Consider the following 17,747-nt stretch of genomic DNA (forward strand, 5'->3'; position numbering starts at 1 on the left):
TTTTTCCTGGCACCGAAGTCAGGCTAACTGGTCTGTAGTTTCCTTGATCACCCCTGGAGCCCTTTTTAAATATTGGGGTTACATTAGCCACCCTCCAGTCTTCAGGTACAATGGATGATTTTAATGGTAGGTTACTAATTTTTACTAATAGGTCTGAAATTTCATTTTTTAGTTCCTTCAGAACCCTGGGGTGTATAGCATCCGGTCCAGGTGATTTACTACTCTTCAGTTTGTCAATCAGGCCTACCACATCTTCTAGGTTCACCGTGATTTGGTTCAGTCCATCTGAATCATCACCCATGAAAACCTTCTCCGATACGGATATCTCCCCAACATCCTCTTCAGTAAACACTGAAGCAAAAAAAAAATCATTTAATCTTTCCGCGATGGGCTTATCTTCTCTATGTGCTCCTTCCATGTACATAGTTTCAAAGTTTACTGTTGGGCTGTTTTTGGTCTACCATTGGTTCTTAAAATTGGTTCTTAAATTTGGTTCATTCTGCTATGGTATTGATTATACTGAAGGATCGCAGGTGGCACACCAGTCCAAGAGGGGGTGCCTTACAAGTTTTTCTCTGTCTCCATCTGCTGGAAGGGAGGCATAACCCAGTGGTCTGGACTGATCCATGGTACTACAGGAACGGAAATTAGCAGGTAAGAACTAATTTTCCTTTCGTTTCATAAGCTTATGAGTTGTAATCATTTTAGATTAACACATCTTTGTTTCTGATATTTTTATTGTAATAGTTTGTAAATTGTATATTTCAATGTTTGATTTTTATGTAATGTATATTAGTTGTATTTTAAGTTTATATAATTTATTGGATTTTATTGTAAACTGCTTTAATAACCTGTATTGAAGGATTGTCAATCAAACTGAATACATAATAATTTATTTCCAAGATTTTCTATTCCACTGAATTCAGAAAATGTGTTCTAAGCGGATTAGAAGAGAAACATATAATTCATTAAATAATGCAAAAATAGCAAAATACTGAAACAGATCAAAAAATCAACAAAACTAGAGCAAACTGCATCTCTAGCAACATATTTATTCTCTGCACTTACTTTCCATTGCATTCAATAAAATTGAGTAGTGCAGATAACAAAACATTCATAATAGCTTTAAATCATAAAATAACAGCAAGCAAAACCAATATAAGACAATGTATTAGCCAAAGGGAGAGAGAATAGGAAGACATCTCAGCATTACGTGGAAGAGTCCTGTAGGCCCCCATGGCTGTGTTGGGTAATGAGCCCACTCAGGTGCCTTGCTTAGTTGGCTGCCTCCATTGAAATGGTTTCCACTCCTAACTGCTGCTTACTAAGACTCCTGCTCTCCTTCTGACTCCTTCCTTGATCTCCCTAGAAGGAAACCCCCTGACGAGCTGTTTTCTTGCCTTTGTGTTCAATATTATGGTTCCTTTAAAAAAAAAAAAAAAAGGGGGAGGCATATAAGACAAACAGAGGTCTTTTCCTTTTAAACCATTGGGTTCATGAATGTTTTTCCTTGGCTAGTTAACCCCATGTAAATACTCTGCCAGCAAGATATTACCCTGCCCTGTTAAATATAGGTAAGTATACTGAGGCAGGGGGAGAGTGCCTGCATTGAGAAAGCAGACTGGCATGATGGGCTGAGTTTCTCCCAACAGGTATACAAGCAAAATATGAGAGCGGCAAGTGAGAACCACAGAATAATGTATTGATATCACTTCTGATTACTGCAGAATTGTTTTCTAAAAAAGAGTCTCTTTCATGCATTTTATAAATAAGGGCAGAACAGAAGATGACAATTTAATGTGATATTTCCGCAACCTTGTACTGCCCGTTGACAGGACATTGTAGTGAGAGATGTGCTGACCATTCTCTAGTAGCACAGCTTAACAGGCGATACCCTCATCAGTCACAGGGTAGCACAATTTATCTTCTGTTATGTTACAAAAGATCATAAGATGTCATGTTGGTTTTTCACTGTTTCAAAGAGTAATTTAGAATTAAATATTACACCATGAATCTGTTTTGCGTAGTATTCCTTTATTGACTGTTCATGGTAGCATGACTGGCTGGGCTGCTTTCTGTGCCATATAGATTGTGAATAAATAAGCAGGAGAAATGAGGATGAGATTAAGGGTGGTGTATATCATGAGCTGTACTCAGAATGCTTCTGTCCTCTACAGCTGGACTTGATTTTGAGTGTATCTTCCTGAAGCCCAAGAACATGCAGGAGAAAACCAAGCTACCTCTGATAGTCATTCCTCATGGTGAGCTGAGACCAATCTCTTTGTACTACTACTACTGCTAATAATAATAATAATAATCACCACTGACATTTATCTTTCGTCCCCACATGGTGTACTGCCACAGACCTGATAACATCAAAGGAACAGTGATGGGAAGAAAAGATGAGTTTTCAGTTGTAATGAACAAAATTATAATACTTTTTCTGTCATTTTTATTTCATTCTTTTGAGGCGCTATTCGTATTCAGAGCTTGTGAAAGCTCCTGCTTGTTCAACACCAATCAATGCAATCTAACACTGGCTTTTGCTGTGCTGACCCTTGGGTGAGCACAAGTTTATTTCAGTTCCTAGTGCAAACTTCATACACATTCATGCAAAAAAGTGGATTTTATTTCAAGGCTTGTGTGTCCCAAGGCATGTTATGTGTGGCAAAGGATTGTGAGGCATTTCTCAGGCTGCTGCTGCTGGCTGTGCTACAACGTCCTGTGCAGAGCAGGCCGGATTAAAAGCGTTTTCTGTTTGAAAGCCCACCACAGATATATACAAAATTCAGGTGGAGTCTTGAGTCCTCACTGTTAGTCAGTCATGGGGAAAACCTTACGGTCATAGCAGCTTGTCAGTCTGAGCAAGCAAAGTTCCCTCATAGCACTGGTTTCATCTAGCACCATCTTCAGCAACCTCCTTGTAAGTTACAGTAACTTTTTAATTATTTAGATTTATATTGTGCCTATCATGCAAACAGTGTCCTTCCTTACTCACTTTACAGAAATACCATATTTTACAAGCAGATGTGCAAGCACGTCTAGGGCAGCACATTTCTGGGGCCTGGACAGTAGATTTTGATAAAAGTGGGTTTTACTGATACTCTCACAGGATGAGTAGAGAATAGAAATTGTGTCCCAGGTTTATAATTCATACTCTCATAACTCAGACTACATCATTTCCTCTCCTTTTACTTGTCTGTGCTTACCTTACCCTCACTCTGAGACGGTATGATAGCTCGTGCATAATCGAAGCTCTTTTCCACCCTAGATGTTAGCTGAACCTTGTGGAAGGTAGGAAAGGATACCAGGCCCTCTCACTCCACAGACAGCAGAAGCAGTGCTTTAGACTTGCAAGTCTACCTCCACTGCCATGTTTTCCTTCTGTCTTTCAGGGGGCCCACACTCTGTGTTTGTAGTGGAGTGGATGCTGTATTCTGCTGCTCTCTGTAAGATGGGGTTTGCAGTCCTATTGGGTAAGTATCTACCACAAATGGATTATAAATCTTCCAAGATTTAGGTGGGAGCGATGTCTAGATGGCAGCACAGTACATTACAACACAGAAGCAGTGGAGGTAATGCAGTGAGGCTGTGTAGGGGCAGGACTGAAAGCAGCACTTTGCAAAGGCATGCCCCTGCTGTCAGAGAGATTCAGCCTCAGACAAGGATCCTGTCTCAGTTAACAGGGAATCTCAACTTGTTTGACATAGGATCAGGGAGGAGCATGGGAGAAATGGGGCAATTTCTGATAGTAGGAAAAAGTTCTGTACATTTCCAATTTGTAAAATGATTTCCTTTCAGCTCTCTGCCTATGTGTCTTATTTGACAGAAGAAAAGGAATTAGAGATCTAGGAGGTACCTGCTGGGGAGGGGTGGGGGGGATTCTGGAAGCAGGAGATCTTACCAGGAGAGGAAATCAGGAAGAACTACTGGGGGAGGGAACAAGGAAGATTCTACCAAGAGAGGGAAAGTGAGATCCAGGAAACCAGACATACTGCAATGGGAGGAAGCCAGAGGGCCTGTCAGAGGATCCATGGAACAAGAAATCCTTCTGGGAGAAGGAATCCCAGGGAGCACGGGCTCCTGCTGGGAGAGTGAACGAGAGATCTAGGAAGCCAGGAGGGTCCTGCCAGGGGAAGGGAACAAAGAATCCAGGGATCAGGAAATCCTGCTGGGAGAGGAAATAATGGATCCAGGGAGCAGAGGATTTTGTAAGAAGGATCCAGGGAGCAGGAAATCCTGTCATAAGAGGAAACGAGGATCCAGGAAACAGGAAATTCAGCTGGGAGAGGGAACAGCGTAGATGTAGAAGAGTTATTAAGAATTACCTTTTACGCTATTTTCCTGCTTTGGTGGAATGAAATATCCCAGAGATCATGTACAATATAATATAATACAATTCATTAAAATGCAACAAAAAAGACTGATATTGGGAGAAAATCACGGCATCTAAACAAAAGAAATTCCACACTAATTCTCCTCGCCGCGACCGAAGACCTGCGCGACCGGCGCCGGAGCCCCACCGGGGGAAGGTCAGGTCAGTGCTCGGCCTCCCCACCCGGGGGACCCCGACGCCAGCCGCGTGCTAAGGCCCAATCGGCAGAACGAAGCGCAACTAAAAAGAAAAAAACAGGGAAACGCGCCAAGGCCCGCCCAGCTAAAAGCAGCCAGCCAATCCTGATACAGCCCGGCTGGGCTTTAAATCCAGGCCCTGCTAGGCGCCGGGCGCCGAAGGGGCACACAAAGGGCCCCTTTGTGTGCCCCTTCGTGCAGCCCCGAGGAAGCCCCTCTCCCTGCTCGACCGACTTAGCAAACTCACGGACAAGATCCTCCGTTACCTTGTGTGCCCCCTCATGTGAACTTGAGCATTACCAGAAACCACCCACCCTAAACGCCTCGGCCACTCCACCCGCTACTAACGAAGCACCCAACGTCAGCTACACACAAGCTTTCGGCCAGTGACTCCACCTTCAAGGTCTCACACACACATCAGCCTCTACAACACTCCGCCAGCCCCACCAGCACTCATCCAGCCATCCAGCAAGCTTCCAGCATTCATCCAGCTTCACCTGCAAACTTCCAGCATTCATCCAGCTTCACCTGCAAGCTTCCAGCACTCATCCAGCCTTCCAGCAAGCTTCCAGCACTCATCCAGCCATCCAGCAAGCTTCCAGCACTCATCCAGCTTCACCTGCAAGCTTCCAGCACTCATCCAGCCATCCAGCAAGCTTCCAGCACTCATCCAGCCATCCAGCAAGCTTCCAGCATTCATCCAGCTTCACCTGCAAGCTTACAACACTCATCCAGCCTTCCAGCAAGCTTCCAGCACTCATCCAGCCTTCCAGCAAGCTTCCAGCACTCATCCAGCCATCCAGCAAACTTCCAGCACTCATCCAGCTTCACCTGCAAGCTTCCAGCACTCATCCAGCCATCCAGCAAGCTTCCAGCACTCATCCAGCCTTCCAGCAAGCTTCCAGCACTCATCCAGCCATCCAGCAAGCTTCCAGCATTCATCCAGCCATCCAGCAAGCTTCCAGCATTCATCCAGCCATCCAGCAAGCTTCCAGCATTCATCCAGCTTCACCTGCAAGCTTCCAGCACTCATCCAGCCATCCAGCAAGCTTCCAGCACTCATCCAGCCATCCAGCAATCCAGCCATCCAGCAAGCTTCCAGCACTTATCCAGCCTCACCTGCAAGCTTCCAGCATTCACACAGCCTCTCCAACTTTTATTACAGTATCTCTAATCTCGCAACGTTGTTCCAACCAATGGCCCCATCCTTCCCAATTCCAATTCTCCAACATAATCTACCACCCAAAAGAGAATCATCCTGACATGCTCAACACCACAACCTCAAATCCCTCTCTTCTATCATGATCACTCCCGCCACTCAACTTCTAGGCCTCACCCTATTTTCTTTAAGCCTATTTAATGCTCAATCCCTAACAAAAAAGTCCGTAATTCTAAACGACTACCTCATTGATGTGAAGCCTCATATATGTGCAATCACTGAAATGTGGTTAAAACCATCAGACACCGCAATAATCAACCAGTTACCTACAGAGGCTTACGACTTCTTCTCGCTTCCTCGTCATAAAAAAAAGGGAGGAGGAATTCTTTTAGCAACCAAAAAGGACCTCAGATTCTCTCTGCACCAGACGAATTCTAATTCAAAACTTGAAATCGGCTTCTTCACTTCAGACAAACTCCAAATCCTACTCGTATATGCTCCCCCAGGTTTCCTGGAATCAGATGCCTCACCTCTGGTCGAATTAACCACTTCCCTTATCAACTTAGACTCTCCAGCTATCATTCTAGGTGATTTTAACCTGCACGTTGATAACCCTACACTATCACCCAACTGTGAAGCATTACTCACAGCTTTCTCCGCGCTGGGCTTCACTCAATTAGTTAACAAACCCACCCACAAAGCCGGCCACACGTTAGACCTTATCTTCGTTAACTCTGCAATCAAGCCCACGTCTCTCCCCAACTGCACAAAGGTCCCGTGGTCAGATCACTGCCTCATAACAACTTCTTTCTCAATAAAAGATACTAGCCCGGCTTGCATTCCTTCGCCCTCCTTCAAATACAGGAAAACTTGCTCACCAGAAGATCTCAATAATCAATTATCACCACACCTCCATCACCTGGACCTCACTGACCCGAACTCAGCGCTTCGAACATGGAATACAATTACGGAAACTATAGCTAACAAGCTATGCCCTCCTATAACAAAAAAACCACACCCCAATTCCTCCAAAAGACAGCCCTGGTTCTCCTCAGAATTAAGAAAACTCAAACTCCAACTAAGACAACATGAGGCTAAATGGCGCAAAAACCCAGGAACCAATACCCTTTCAATCTACAAATCAATTCTTCATCAATACAAAGCAAGCACCTTAAGATCCAAGAGGGACTTCTACGCTTCTAAGATACACGACCTTGTATTCGATGCCAAAGCACTCTTCAGCTATGTAGCCAACCTCACGCAATTAAACCAGACAGAGATTGCACATAACCAAGCTCAATCGAAAGCTGAAGAATTAGCACTATTCTTCAGCAACAAAATCAGCAATCTTCTATCTCAGCTCCCCACTAACGCCACTGCACCACCAACCACTCCTCAATCCGCAATCAACAATACTCGATTAGAAGAACTTGATCCAACTTCATCCATTGAGATCCAAGGAATTCTAAGGAAAATGAAACCTTCCTCTCACCCTTCGGATCACATCCCAGCTAAACTTCTTTTATCAATTCCAGACTCTATCTCCAAAATCCTGGCAGACATCATAAATTGCTCCATCACACAAGGACTCTACCCAGAAAACCTCAAACTGGCCTCACTCAAACCCCTACTCAAAAAACCAAATCTCGACCCCAACGATCCCAACAACTATCGACCGATCGCTAACCTCCCCTTCATAGCCAAGATTATGGAAAAATTGGTAAACTCACGACTCTCAAACTACATTGAAGACAACAACCTCCTATTCCCATCACAATACGGATTCCGCAAAACCTTAAGTACGGAAGCACTCCTCATCTCCATGACAGATCACATCATCCTAGGCCTTGACAAAGGACAAGCCTTCCTCCTGATCCTACTGGACCTTTCGTCAGCATTTGACACCGTCAATCACTCCCTTCTCATCAACCAACTAATAGCCATAGGTATCTCAGGCACTGCCCTCTCGTGGTTCAGAACCTTCCTCAGCAATAGAGGATACAAGGTTAAGATTCATAACAATGAATCCTCACTCTACCCCGCGTCAGTAGGAGTCCCTCAGGGCTCATCCCTATCTCCTACCTTATTTAACATATACCTGTTACCCTTATGCCAACTTCTCACTGACCTCAAGCTCAAACATTTCCTCTACGCGGATGATATCCAGATCCTGATCCCCATCAAGGAGTCACTCGCGAAAACACTATCTCATTGGGAAACATGCCTCCAAAATATCAAACAGCTTCTCACAAGCCTCAACCTGGTACTAAATTCATCCAAAACGGAACTACTACTCATCACACCAGAGAACAGTCCCTGCACCCCCACTCATCCAGCCATACCTAAAACTACACAAGTGAGAGACCTAGGAGTTCTAATTGACAATCACCTGAACCTGAAAGCCACCATCAACAAAACCACCAAAGACTGCTTTTATAAACTCCAAGTACTGAAAAGAATAAGACCTCTGTTCCACACTCATGACTTTAGAACAATCCTACAATCAATCATCTTCGCAAAGCTGGACTATTGTAACACCATCTTGCTTGGTCTCCCCTCACTACACACCAAACCACTGCAAATGGTTCAAAATGCCTCTGCCCGTATACTCACTAACACCAGGAGAAGAGACCATATAACCCCTATCCTATTGGGCCTCCACTGGCTACCCATCCACTTCAGAATAATCTACAAGGCCATTCTCACCATATACAAAAACATCCATCAACTAGCCCCAATTGACCTTCATTTCCCCCTCCGATTACACACTTCAACAAGACCGACAAGAGATGCTTACAAAGGATCACTTCAAGTACCCCCAGCCAAAACTACCAGACACATTACGCTAAGAAATCGGGCCTTCTCCACAGCCGGTCCTACCTTATGGAACTCCATCCCCCCAGATCTTAGAATGGAACCCAGCCTCTCAACCTTCAAGAAAAGACTCAAGACCTGGCTGTTCATGCAGGCTTTTCCTAACTCCAATATTATTTAACTCCTAACAATCAACACACATCACCATCAATATCACTATTAGCTACCTCTTACAATGTAATTATATGTAATTAGCTGGTTTTCCTTTCCTTTTTCCTTCTCACTCCAAGTTCTATTTTTCCTTGTTACATGTAACTGCTTTTCCGCACTATTGTTCAAGTTTAAGTTTATTTTGCACTCCTGTTTCATGTGAACCAGCATGATGGGACTTTTGTCTTGAATGTTGGTATATAAAAAAACTTAAATAAATAAATAAAATAAACTAAGAGTCACCCTTACTGCAAGCTCCAGTGGAAAAGCGGGGAGGGTATATTTTGGGGCACCATGGAGACTGGTGGATGACAATGTGTGTTGAGGGTCAGGAGGTCTCATTATGGGATAAGTCAGCAGGGAATAATGGATGACAGTTTTTTGGTGTGTAAGTCACGGACCATGCTGGATGTCAGTGCATGGGGTGTCCAAAGCAGTGCTGGATATCAGTGTAGTGGTGTCATGGGGAGTGCTAGATGTCAGTGTGTGGGGATAAGGTAATAAGACCTACACTGAAATCAGTGCTATTTTTCTGTGCATTTTTTTTGAGCATTCACAGAAAGAACAAGTGGCCCCGCGGGTGTAATAAGAGAACAGCATGCAAATGAGACATGCAAAAACAAAAAACCACATAGGACCAAATACACATACCAGTACCCACGCTTAAGCAGAAAGCCATGAGAAAAACAGCTATTAAAATAGAGACTAATGGGAAAATGTTGCAGAGTTTATTTTAAAGAAAAAAAGGTTCATGTATGTAAGAAGCCCCTCTGCACTTCTGAGTAAGTGACAGCCATTTGTCTTAAATTGGCCAGGCCACTAATGTTAGTCACTCATATCCTTGGTACAAGACACCAGATACATGGAGCTTGCAATTAGTTCTGAGGGAGATGTGTAGCCAGTCATTTCTTCCGATAAGCAGCGTTTCAGAGCAGTTATGCAGCAGAATCTAGTTACAGTTGGCATGGTTTATGTATCAGACAAGTGCTTTAACTTAACTCCTGCCCTGACCAGGCGCTAACAAACCAGCTTAAAAAAACCCACACTAACCAATCTCAGTGCTAGTGTGGCTCTCTGCATTGCCCATTAATAGATAATTACCTCCTTTACATGCCATTTGCATGCAGTAGCACAAAACCTGCCACGGGTTTGTGCACATGTTTTTCTATGCTAAACACGTTATTACATACATGTATAAGATTAGCACAGAAACCACGTGCAATTATGCATGCAAAATCCCACGGCAGTTTCAGCACAGATTATTACATCGGCTCCAAGGAGTGCTAGGCAACAGTATGTGAGGAGTTTGAAGGAAATGCTGAGAGTGGTTTGAAGGAGTCAATCTAAGTGTGTCACAGGGAGGGCTGGATGGCAATGAGTGGGGTTAGGCAGTCTCATTGTGAGAGTAAATCATAAGGACTGCTGGATCACAGGGCATGAAAGTCAGTCAAAAGGAATGCTGAATGCAGGATATGGGGGTAGGTCACAGACAGTGCTGGATGGCAGGAGTAGGTTACAGAGAATGCTGGATAGTAGGGTGCAGGAGGTAGGTCACAGGGAGTGAAAATGATAAAATATATAGGAAAATTTGGTTCTTTTTTTGCTAATTTTCATTCCTGTAGTACCACCGATCAGTCCAGACTCCTGGATTTTGCATCCTTGCCAGCAGATGGAGACAGAGCACGTTTTTCTGACACTTTGCATAAAACTGCTACAAATTGCAGCCCATATGCCCAGGGCTGAGACCTCAAAAATCTGCTTAAGGTGGAACGCCAACTAGTGATTTTGTATATCTCGTAGAGCAGCAGACACAGTCACTGGAATAGTGGTGGTCTTAGTAAACACCACACCGAAACATTGACCTTAGGAAGCACAAAAATTTCCAATGTATCCTCTGGTAACGGATAAAGTTTTGCCATAGCTCTGCCAACCTTTAAGCTGGACTCCGGAATGTCCCACTCCCAAACTACAAACTTCCTCACCAACTTATGAAAAAGAGGCTTTCACTGGACCTCGCAATCTGTTCAAGATGGGATCCGCTCCCTCTAGATCAGACTCCTCCTGTGAGACTTTAATTCCCAGTTCTTGAAGAACAGGGGAAGCAAAAGCCAAAGTTCCTCTCTACAAAACAAGACATCATCTTGGGATCATCTCCTTCAGGCACCGGCACCTCCTCTGTGTCTAGAACCGTATCAGCCATATCCAGCCTCTGAGAATCCTCTTTAGGAGCAACTGGATCATCCAAGTCATCAGTGTCATCCCCCGATCACCTGCTCTTGCGGAAAGACCTAGCACCCACAGGACGCCCTCAGAGTGATTCTTGCCCCCACGGAACTCCTAATCGACTGGGCATCCATCACGGACTGGGCCTGGGACTTAGGTATACTCCCTGCTGCCTTCCTAGCTAAATATGCTTTATGCATTAGCAAAATAAAATCAGTTGAAAAGGGGTGGAAATCATCTGAATCCCAATCCAGGAGAAAATCCTCCACACCATCCAGATTGACTGAGCATCCTCTGCATTCAAGACCCCCGATCTTCCCCATCAGACATCACTGGTGACAAATGTGGAGGTGTAACAGCCCCCTCCCCCCCCCCTCCCCCATACACACACCAAAGCAGATAGCTCCATGCAGGCAGACAGAATACTGATTTCGGAGCTGGAAACCAGATCGGTTCGGCTGGCTCTTCTGGAGTTCCTACCACTCATTCGCGGCAGGGCAGTCAGAGTGTTGTCCGACAACGCAACCACGGTGGCGTACATCAACCGACAAGGGGGAACCAAGAGTCAGGCTGTAACGTCCGAAACTCGTCTCATGTTCACCTGGGCGGCGGGTCATCTCAGTTGTCTCGCAGCCTCCCACATAGCCGGAGTAGACAATGTTCAGGCCGATTTCTTGAGGTGAAATTGGCTGGATCCAGGAGAGTGGGAGCTAGCGGAGGATGCCTTCCGGCTCATTTGTGCTCGGTGGGGCACACCTGCGATCGATTTGATGGCAACCTTCCGCAATGCGAAAGCACCTCTGTTTTTTGCTTGAAGGTGGGAGACGGCAGCAGAGGGAGTAGATGCTCTGGCTCTTCCATGGCCGACGGACGTACTACTCTGTGTTTCCTCCATGGCCACTCATAGGAAAGGTGTTGCGGCAGATCGAGGCACACTCGGCAGACGTTGTTCTGGTGGCGCCCTAGTGGCCACGGCGCCCGTGGTTCACAGACCTCCTGAACCTGGTGGTAGAGGAGCCTCTCCGTTTCCCGTATGTTCCGGACCTTCTGCACCAAGGACCCGTGTGTTTCAACCCGGTCGATCGCTTTTGTCTAGCGGCCTGGCTTTTGAGAGGCAAAGGCTGAGATCTAAGGGCTATGCGGAACCGATGGTCGCTACTCTATTACGCTCCCGGAAGACGTCTACTTCCTTATCTTATGTTAGGGTCTGGAAGTTGTTTGAATCGTGGTGTCTGGACCGGGACGTGGTTCCTACGCGAGCAACTGTGCCAGATATCCTTCTGTTCCTGCAGGACGGTTTGTCTAAGGGCCTTTCATGTAGTTCCTTGCGGGTTCAGGCGGCGCTGGGTTCCTTACATGGTTTGATTCAGGGGAAACCAGTGGCGGCGCATCCTGATGTAGCACGTTTCCTGCGAGGGGCGAAACATCTGCGGCCTCCGATTCGTCAGCCTTGTCCGTCCTGGAATTTGAATCTTGTTCTTCGGGCCTTGTGTGGCGCGCCGTTCGAGCCTATTCGCAAAACCACCTTGAAGGATTTGACACTGAAGGTAGTGTTCTTAGTGGCCATTGTTTCAGCGTGTCGGATTTCTGAGCTTCAGGCTTTGTCGTGCAAAGAGCCCTTTTTGAGGATATCGGAGTCAGGGCTATCCTTGCGTACGGTTCCATCCTTCTTACCCAAGGTGGTTTCTTCTTTCCATGTCCCTTTTAGCCATAGACATAACATCAAACAACCTAAGAGTATTGGTGATCAACATGCAGCCTTTTACAAAACCAGTCTGGTCCTGGTGAACAAGGTCTTCCATGACTGTTTCCAGTCTAAGTTGTAGGATCTTGGCTAGGACCTTTATATCAGCATTTATTTATTTATTTATTTATTTATTTATTTATAATTTTTATATACCGACATTCTTACATTAAAATGCAAATCATACATCATTTAACAGGGAAATTGATCGATAAGAGCCAGAGTCCAATGCATCATGCCCTTTATTATGTATCAATACTACATTGGCTTCCAATAAAGTGCAGGTAGTCTCAGGGGTCTGTTGTAAAGAAGAAAATACCTCCAACATAAGAGGAGCCAATTCCTGGGAGAATTTCTTGTAGAGTTCCTTGTAGAATTCAAGGGCAAAGCCGTCCGGGCTTAGGCACTTCCCATTAGGGAGTCCTGTCATTGCCTTAAAAAGCTTCTCTAATGTTATGGGCACTGCCAGCCTGACAACATGCCATAACAGTGAACCCAGGGATAGGTATATCCCACAAATAAACATTTAGCTCAGCTAAACTACATTCTTCGTGATTGGAATAGAGATTAGCAAAAAAATCTTTAAAGGTGTGATTGATGTTAGAGAGCTGATGCATCACTACCCCATCATATCCCTAACCCCATGAATGAGCGTTTACATAGCCTGTTTCCACAATGCCCTGGCCAATTGGGTCCCTGTTTTATCCCCATTTTCATAAAACTTTTGCCTTGCAAATTTGAAATATTGTTCCACTCCGGTGACAATTCCTCCCTGTGCTTCTGCAACAGCACATAGTCCCTGAAGGAACATGTAACCTTACGTTTAGCCTCCAGCATGTGACTCGCTTTTTCCAAAGATTGTTCTTTTTTCCTCCTATCTTTATTGAGATGACTAGCAAAGATAATGTTTCGCCTTCGTAGCACAGCTTTAAGCATCTCCCACAGTACTATAGCAGATTGTTCAGCTTCTTCATATATAATTTTAGAATCCTGTATTGCCTGGGTCACCAAGGAGCAAAACTGATCATTTACCAACAAGGAGGAATTAAGGCGCCATTGCTTATTTGTCTCTACTGTCAGAGAAACCTGCAACGGGAGGAACACTAGATGGTGTTCAGAAATACAACAAATCAGAATATCCATTAGTCCCACCAATTTAACTAGTGAGGCAGCACATAGAAAATAGTCTATAAAACTATAGGTGTGATGTCTAGCGGGAAAAATAAGTATCATCTCTAACTGATGGGTACTGAACTCTCCAAACATCCTTCAGACCCAAATTTTGTGTCAAGTAGCATAGACCTGGAAACTGACCTCTGTCCGAGCTAGAAGGGATAGAACAATCCAAAGAGGGGTCCTTACAAAAGTTTGTCTCTGCCTAGAAGAAGAGGGTAAGGCGAGAACCCCTCCAGAGTGGCAGTCAGCAACCTATAATATGCCTGCTGACCATCATTTGGGCCATATATATTAACTAACATAAAATTTAGGTCATAGATAACACACACCAGGGCAACAAATCTACCTTTTTGGTCCAGTAGAGATTTTGTCACATGAAAAGGAAAGGCCTTGTGAATCAGGACACAATATTCTCTTCGACTCTTAAAGTTATAGGAGGAAGAGAACACCTGCCCCACCCATTTGCGATAATGTTTTGCATGATCTGTTTGCTTTAAAGTGAATTTCCTGCAGTAGTGCAATCATTGCCCCTTTTGTTTTCAAATAATTTAGTATTCTTTTCCGTTTAACTGGCGTTCCAATTCCCCTAACATTCAAAGAGAGAAAGTTGGCCACTCCACTAGCCAATTGAATTCACAAAGATCATGTAGACTTTCCTCCTGCAATGATGTGCCATCTTAATTTTAAACCATTACGCCCCCACGATCATCCCAATCCCCAACAGCAACAAACAGACAACATTTATATGAATCTTTTGTGACCTAAAGGAAGTGCCGACTACCTATCTCCCCACCATCTCCTGTCCCGCACCTCCCATACCACTTGCCAATCCCCTGCCCTCCCCATACCCATTACTGGTACTTTCGGTGAAGAAATCCCTATGACCTGCAGTATCCATTTGAAAATCTTCAAATGGCCCCAACAACAAAGTTCCCCATAGCAAATTAAGCTCATGCCCTGTCCCTACCGCTGTGAAACCCACAGTTCTAGAACCCCTCCCTCCCCCACTCATGAAAGCAAAGTCCATAGTCCCAGATAAGTTGCAACACTGTCCTTGAAATTGTGACAGCGACCCTTTGCTGAAAAAAGAGGGCCGCCATTTCTCCACAGTCTTATCCACTGCAAGGTGATGCGATTTTGTGCTGCCAACATCAGCCCGCATACCTTGCAAGAGTGAGATCGCACTGCAGATCTTCCCGTCATCTGTCACAAATTATCAGTGCGTTGGTCAACAGCTGCAGTGCATAAGCAACAAGGAAAATAATTGACCAAAGAAGCCCTACCTGCCCTTTCGCAACCCTCCTCATTTCTCAACAGCCAAGCCGTATATCCTAAAGAAAGCCAGCCCCCCCCCCCCCACCCCCTGTTGCGAATGATACTACGAACATATCTAAATCTCTCCATTCACTCAGCCCCACTTGTACAGTATATAAGGATATCATTAAAAAAAAGAATATATATCAAGAGGACAGCTCATTCAACTCCAGGTTCCAGAGTCTTGAACTGCTGCACGAACCACATGGCTGCTTTTGCGTCACTGAAAATCAAGGTCATGCCATTGTGATGGAGCCGGAGCCTCGCCAGATATAGCAGTGCATATGTTAGGCCTTTCTTCAGCAGCTCCTTTATAACTTCAGTAGAATTTTTAACACTTCCTCTGAACGTTCACTGAGAAATCCTGGAAAAAAATAGATCCTTCGAGCTTGGTATGTGATCTCCTTGAGCTTGCGGCTAGCTTCCAGGATATGGCTCTTGTCACCATACTTATGAAGCCTCAGGATGAAAGCTCTAGGACAGTCGTCATTTTGGGGGGCTGGTGCCAGTGCCCTGTGTGCTTGATCAATTTTAACTGCCTGTTCTTACATTCTATGTTGAGCACAAAGGGAATCCATTTTGCTAGGAATCCGGCTGGATCACTCCCCTCAGCACATTCTGGCATTCCCACTATACGCAAATTATTGCGGCACCCATTTATTTTTTTTTAAACTTATATACTGCTTAATCAATGTAGGTAGGCCTATGTGGTTTACATATCAAAACATACATAGTAAAAATACAGTGTAATATAAAATAGGTAAGAAATATATATACATTAAAATATGAAAAAAAGAAAAGGAGCAAGAAGTGGAAAAAAATTAAATTATTTATAGGCAAGCATGAATAAATGAGTTTTTAGCTGTTTCTTAAATTCCTTAAAGTTAGTTAATAGTCTAAGATTGTCAGAAAGGGAGTTCCACAATGAGGGGCCTACAACAGAAAAGGCTCAGCGTCTGGTAAAGTCTATTCTAGCCAGGTGTACAGTTGGTACCTCGAGTAAGCATTTTTTGGAGGATTGTAGTTGTCTTGAGGGTTGATAGAGCTGGAGAAGAGTGCATTGCCAAATAGCTGACTGTAAATTAAGCTGTGAATAAGACAGAGCACTTTGCAATGGATACATAGTGAAATAGGAAGCCAGTGTAAGGAAAATAGAAGAGGGGAAATGTGGTCATGGATTTTTTGTCCAGACAGAATTTGGACTACCACATTTTGTACTAATTGTAAAGGGCGAAGAGAGGAATCAGGTAGGCCTAGAAGTAGACCATTACAATAATCAAAACCAGAAAAAATTAAAGCTTGAAGGACTAACCAGAAGTCATCATAAAATAAGAGGTTTTAGATTTTTTTAAGAGGTGAATTTTGTAAAAAAAAAAATTTTTTTACTACGGAAGAGATGTGGTAGGTCACTGATAATTCTGAATCGAGTAAGACACCGAGGTAACGGACCTTAGAAGAAATTGGAATAGGACAATCGTCAACTGGAAGATGACTTGGAGGACGACATGGTGATGATGGAATCGTGGAAAGATGTAAGATTTTCAATGTCATCAAACTTCTCGCAAGTGCGTTTGTGGGCCCACTGTCAAACTTCTAAGTGCTGTATAGTTTGAGTGAGAGACCTTTCCATTCCCTCCTCATGCTTCAGCACATTGTCAATCTGCGCCATCACTTCTCCAACAGTAGACACTAATTGCCCAACACGGTCCACAACAGACTAGAGTTTGGCATCAAGGCTCAAGTGAATACAATCAGTCAGTTGCTGCATCACTGCCCACATTGCCTCCACCATCTCACTAGCCAGCTCTGGCACATTTGCAGCCTCTTCTGCCCCTGCTATGTCATCTGCCATCCCCGCCTTGTCCACTGGACTTTGGCTCAAGTGTGTTGATGACATCATTTGATCCCCCCAAAACATCAAAAGGGATTTCTTAGCCCCTTAATCTGCCATTTCGAGTTTGAGATCTAATTCAGGAAGGGTTTAAAATTTGCAAATTGAGCAAGTGGGAGTGGGAACTACGCGATTGTGCTGCCACCTACCACTACACCATCATGTGATCTTGGCCTTTAATGTTTTTAAACTGCATTGAGAGTGTCTGCTGTGGGGATTGGTGTTCAAAGACTGTGAGCCTCATACCTCCTACCAGATGTCCAGGAAAGGCTCACTGATGTGCCATGCACTGGAGAGAATCTTTTCAGAGATAATTTTAAGGAAGCAGTAGCCCAGATCCAAGAATACCAGGCAATGCTTCAGTAGCTCTCCATAGCCACTCCAGATCTCCACTCTCCTCAGCCAGGAGATACACGAGCATGGAGTTGAAGTGAGACTTCTATCACCAGAGGAAGCGCTTTCCTTTCCCCCCTTGGTCCTATCAACAGCAGGGTCCTTGTGCCCGCATTAGGCAGCAGAGGGCCTTCAAGCCACAGCCAGCGCCCCAGCCAAAACCTGGAATGGGGTTTTGACTAGATTGCAGAGATCATAGCATGGATCCAAATACCCATATTAGAAGGCCTTCCTGTTAGGGGCAGGCTGAG

General features: G+C 44.5%; 1 protein-coding gene across 1 annotated transcript in view; it reads left to right on the forward strand.

Annotated features, from left to right (window-relative positions):
- Positions 1-17,747, forward strand: part of APEH (acylaminoacyl-peptide hydrolase) — a 169,492-nt gene that overhangs the window by 128,560 nt on the left and 23,185 nt on the right. Inside the window, exons 17-18 of the mRNA XM_029599657.1 lie at positions 2,178-2,261; positions 3,396-3,476. Of these exons, the coding sequence (XP_029455517.1) occupies positions 2,178-2,261; positions 3,396-3,476 (165 nt within the window). The remainder of the gene's footprint in view (positions 1-2,177; positions 2,262-3,395; positions 3,477-17,747) is intronic.

The sequence above is a fragment of the Rhinatrema bivittatum genome, chromosome 4, assembly GCF_901001135.1.
Source record: "Rhinatrema bivittatum chromosome 4, aRhiBiv1.1, whole genome shotgun sequence".
NCBI lineage: Eukaryota > Metazoa > Chordata > Amphibia > Gymnophiona > Rhinatrematidae > Rhinatrema > Rhinatrema bivittatum.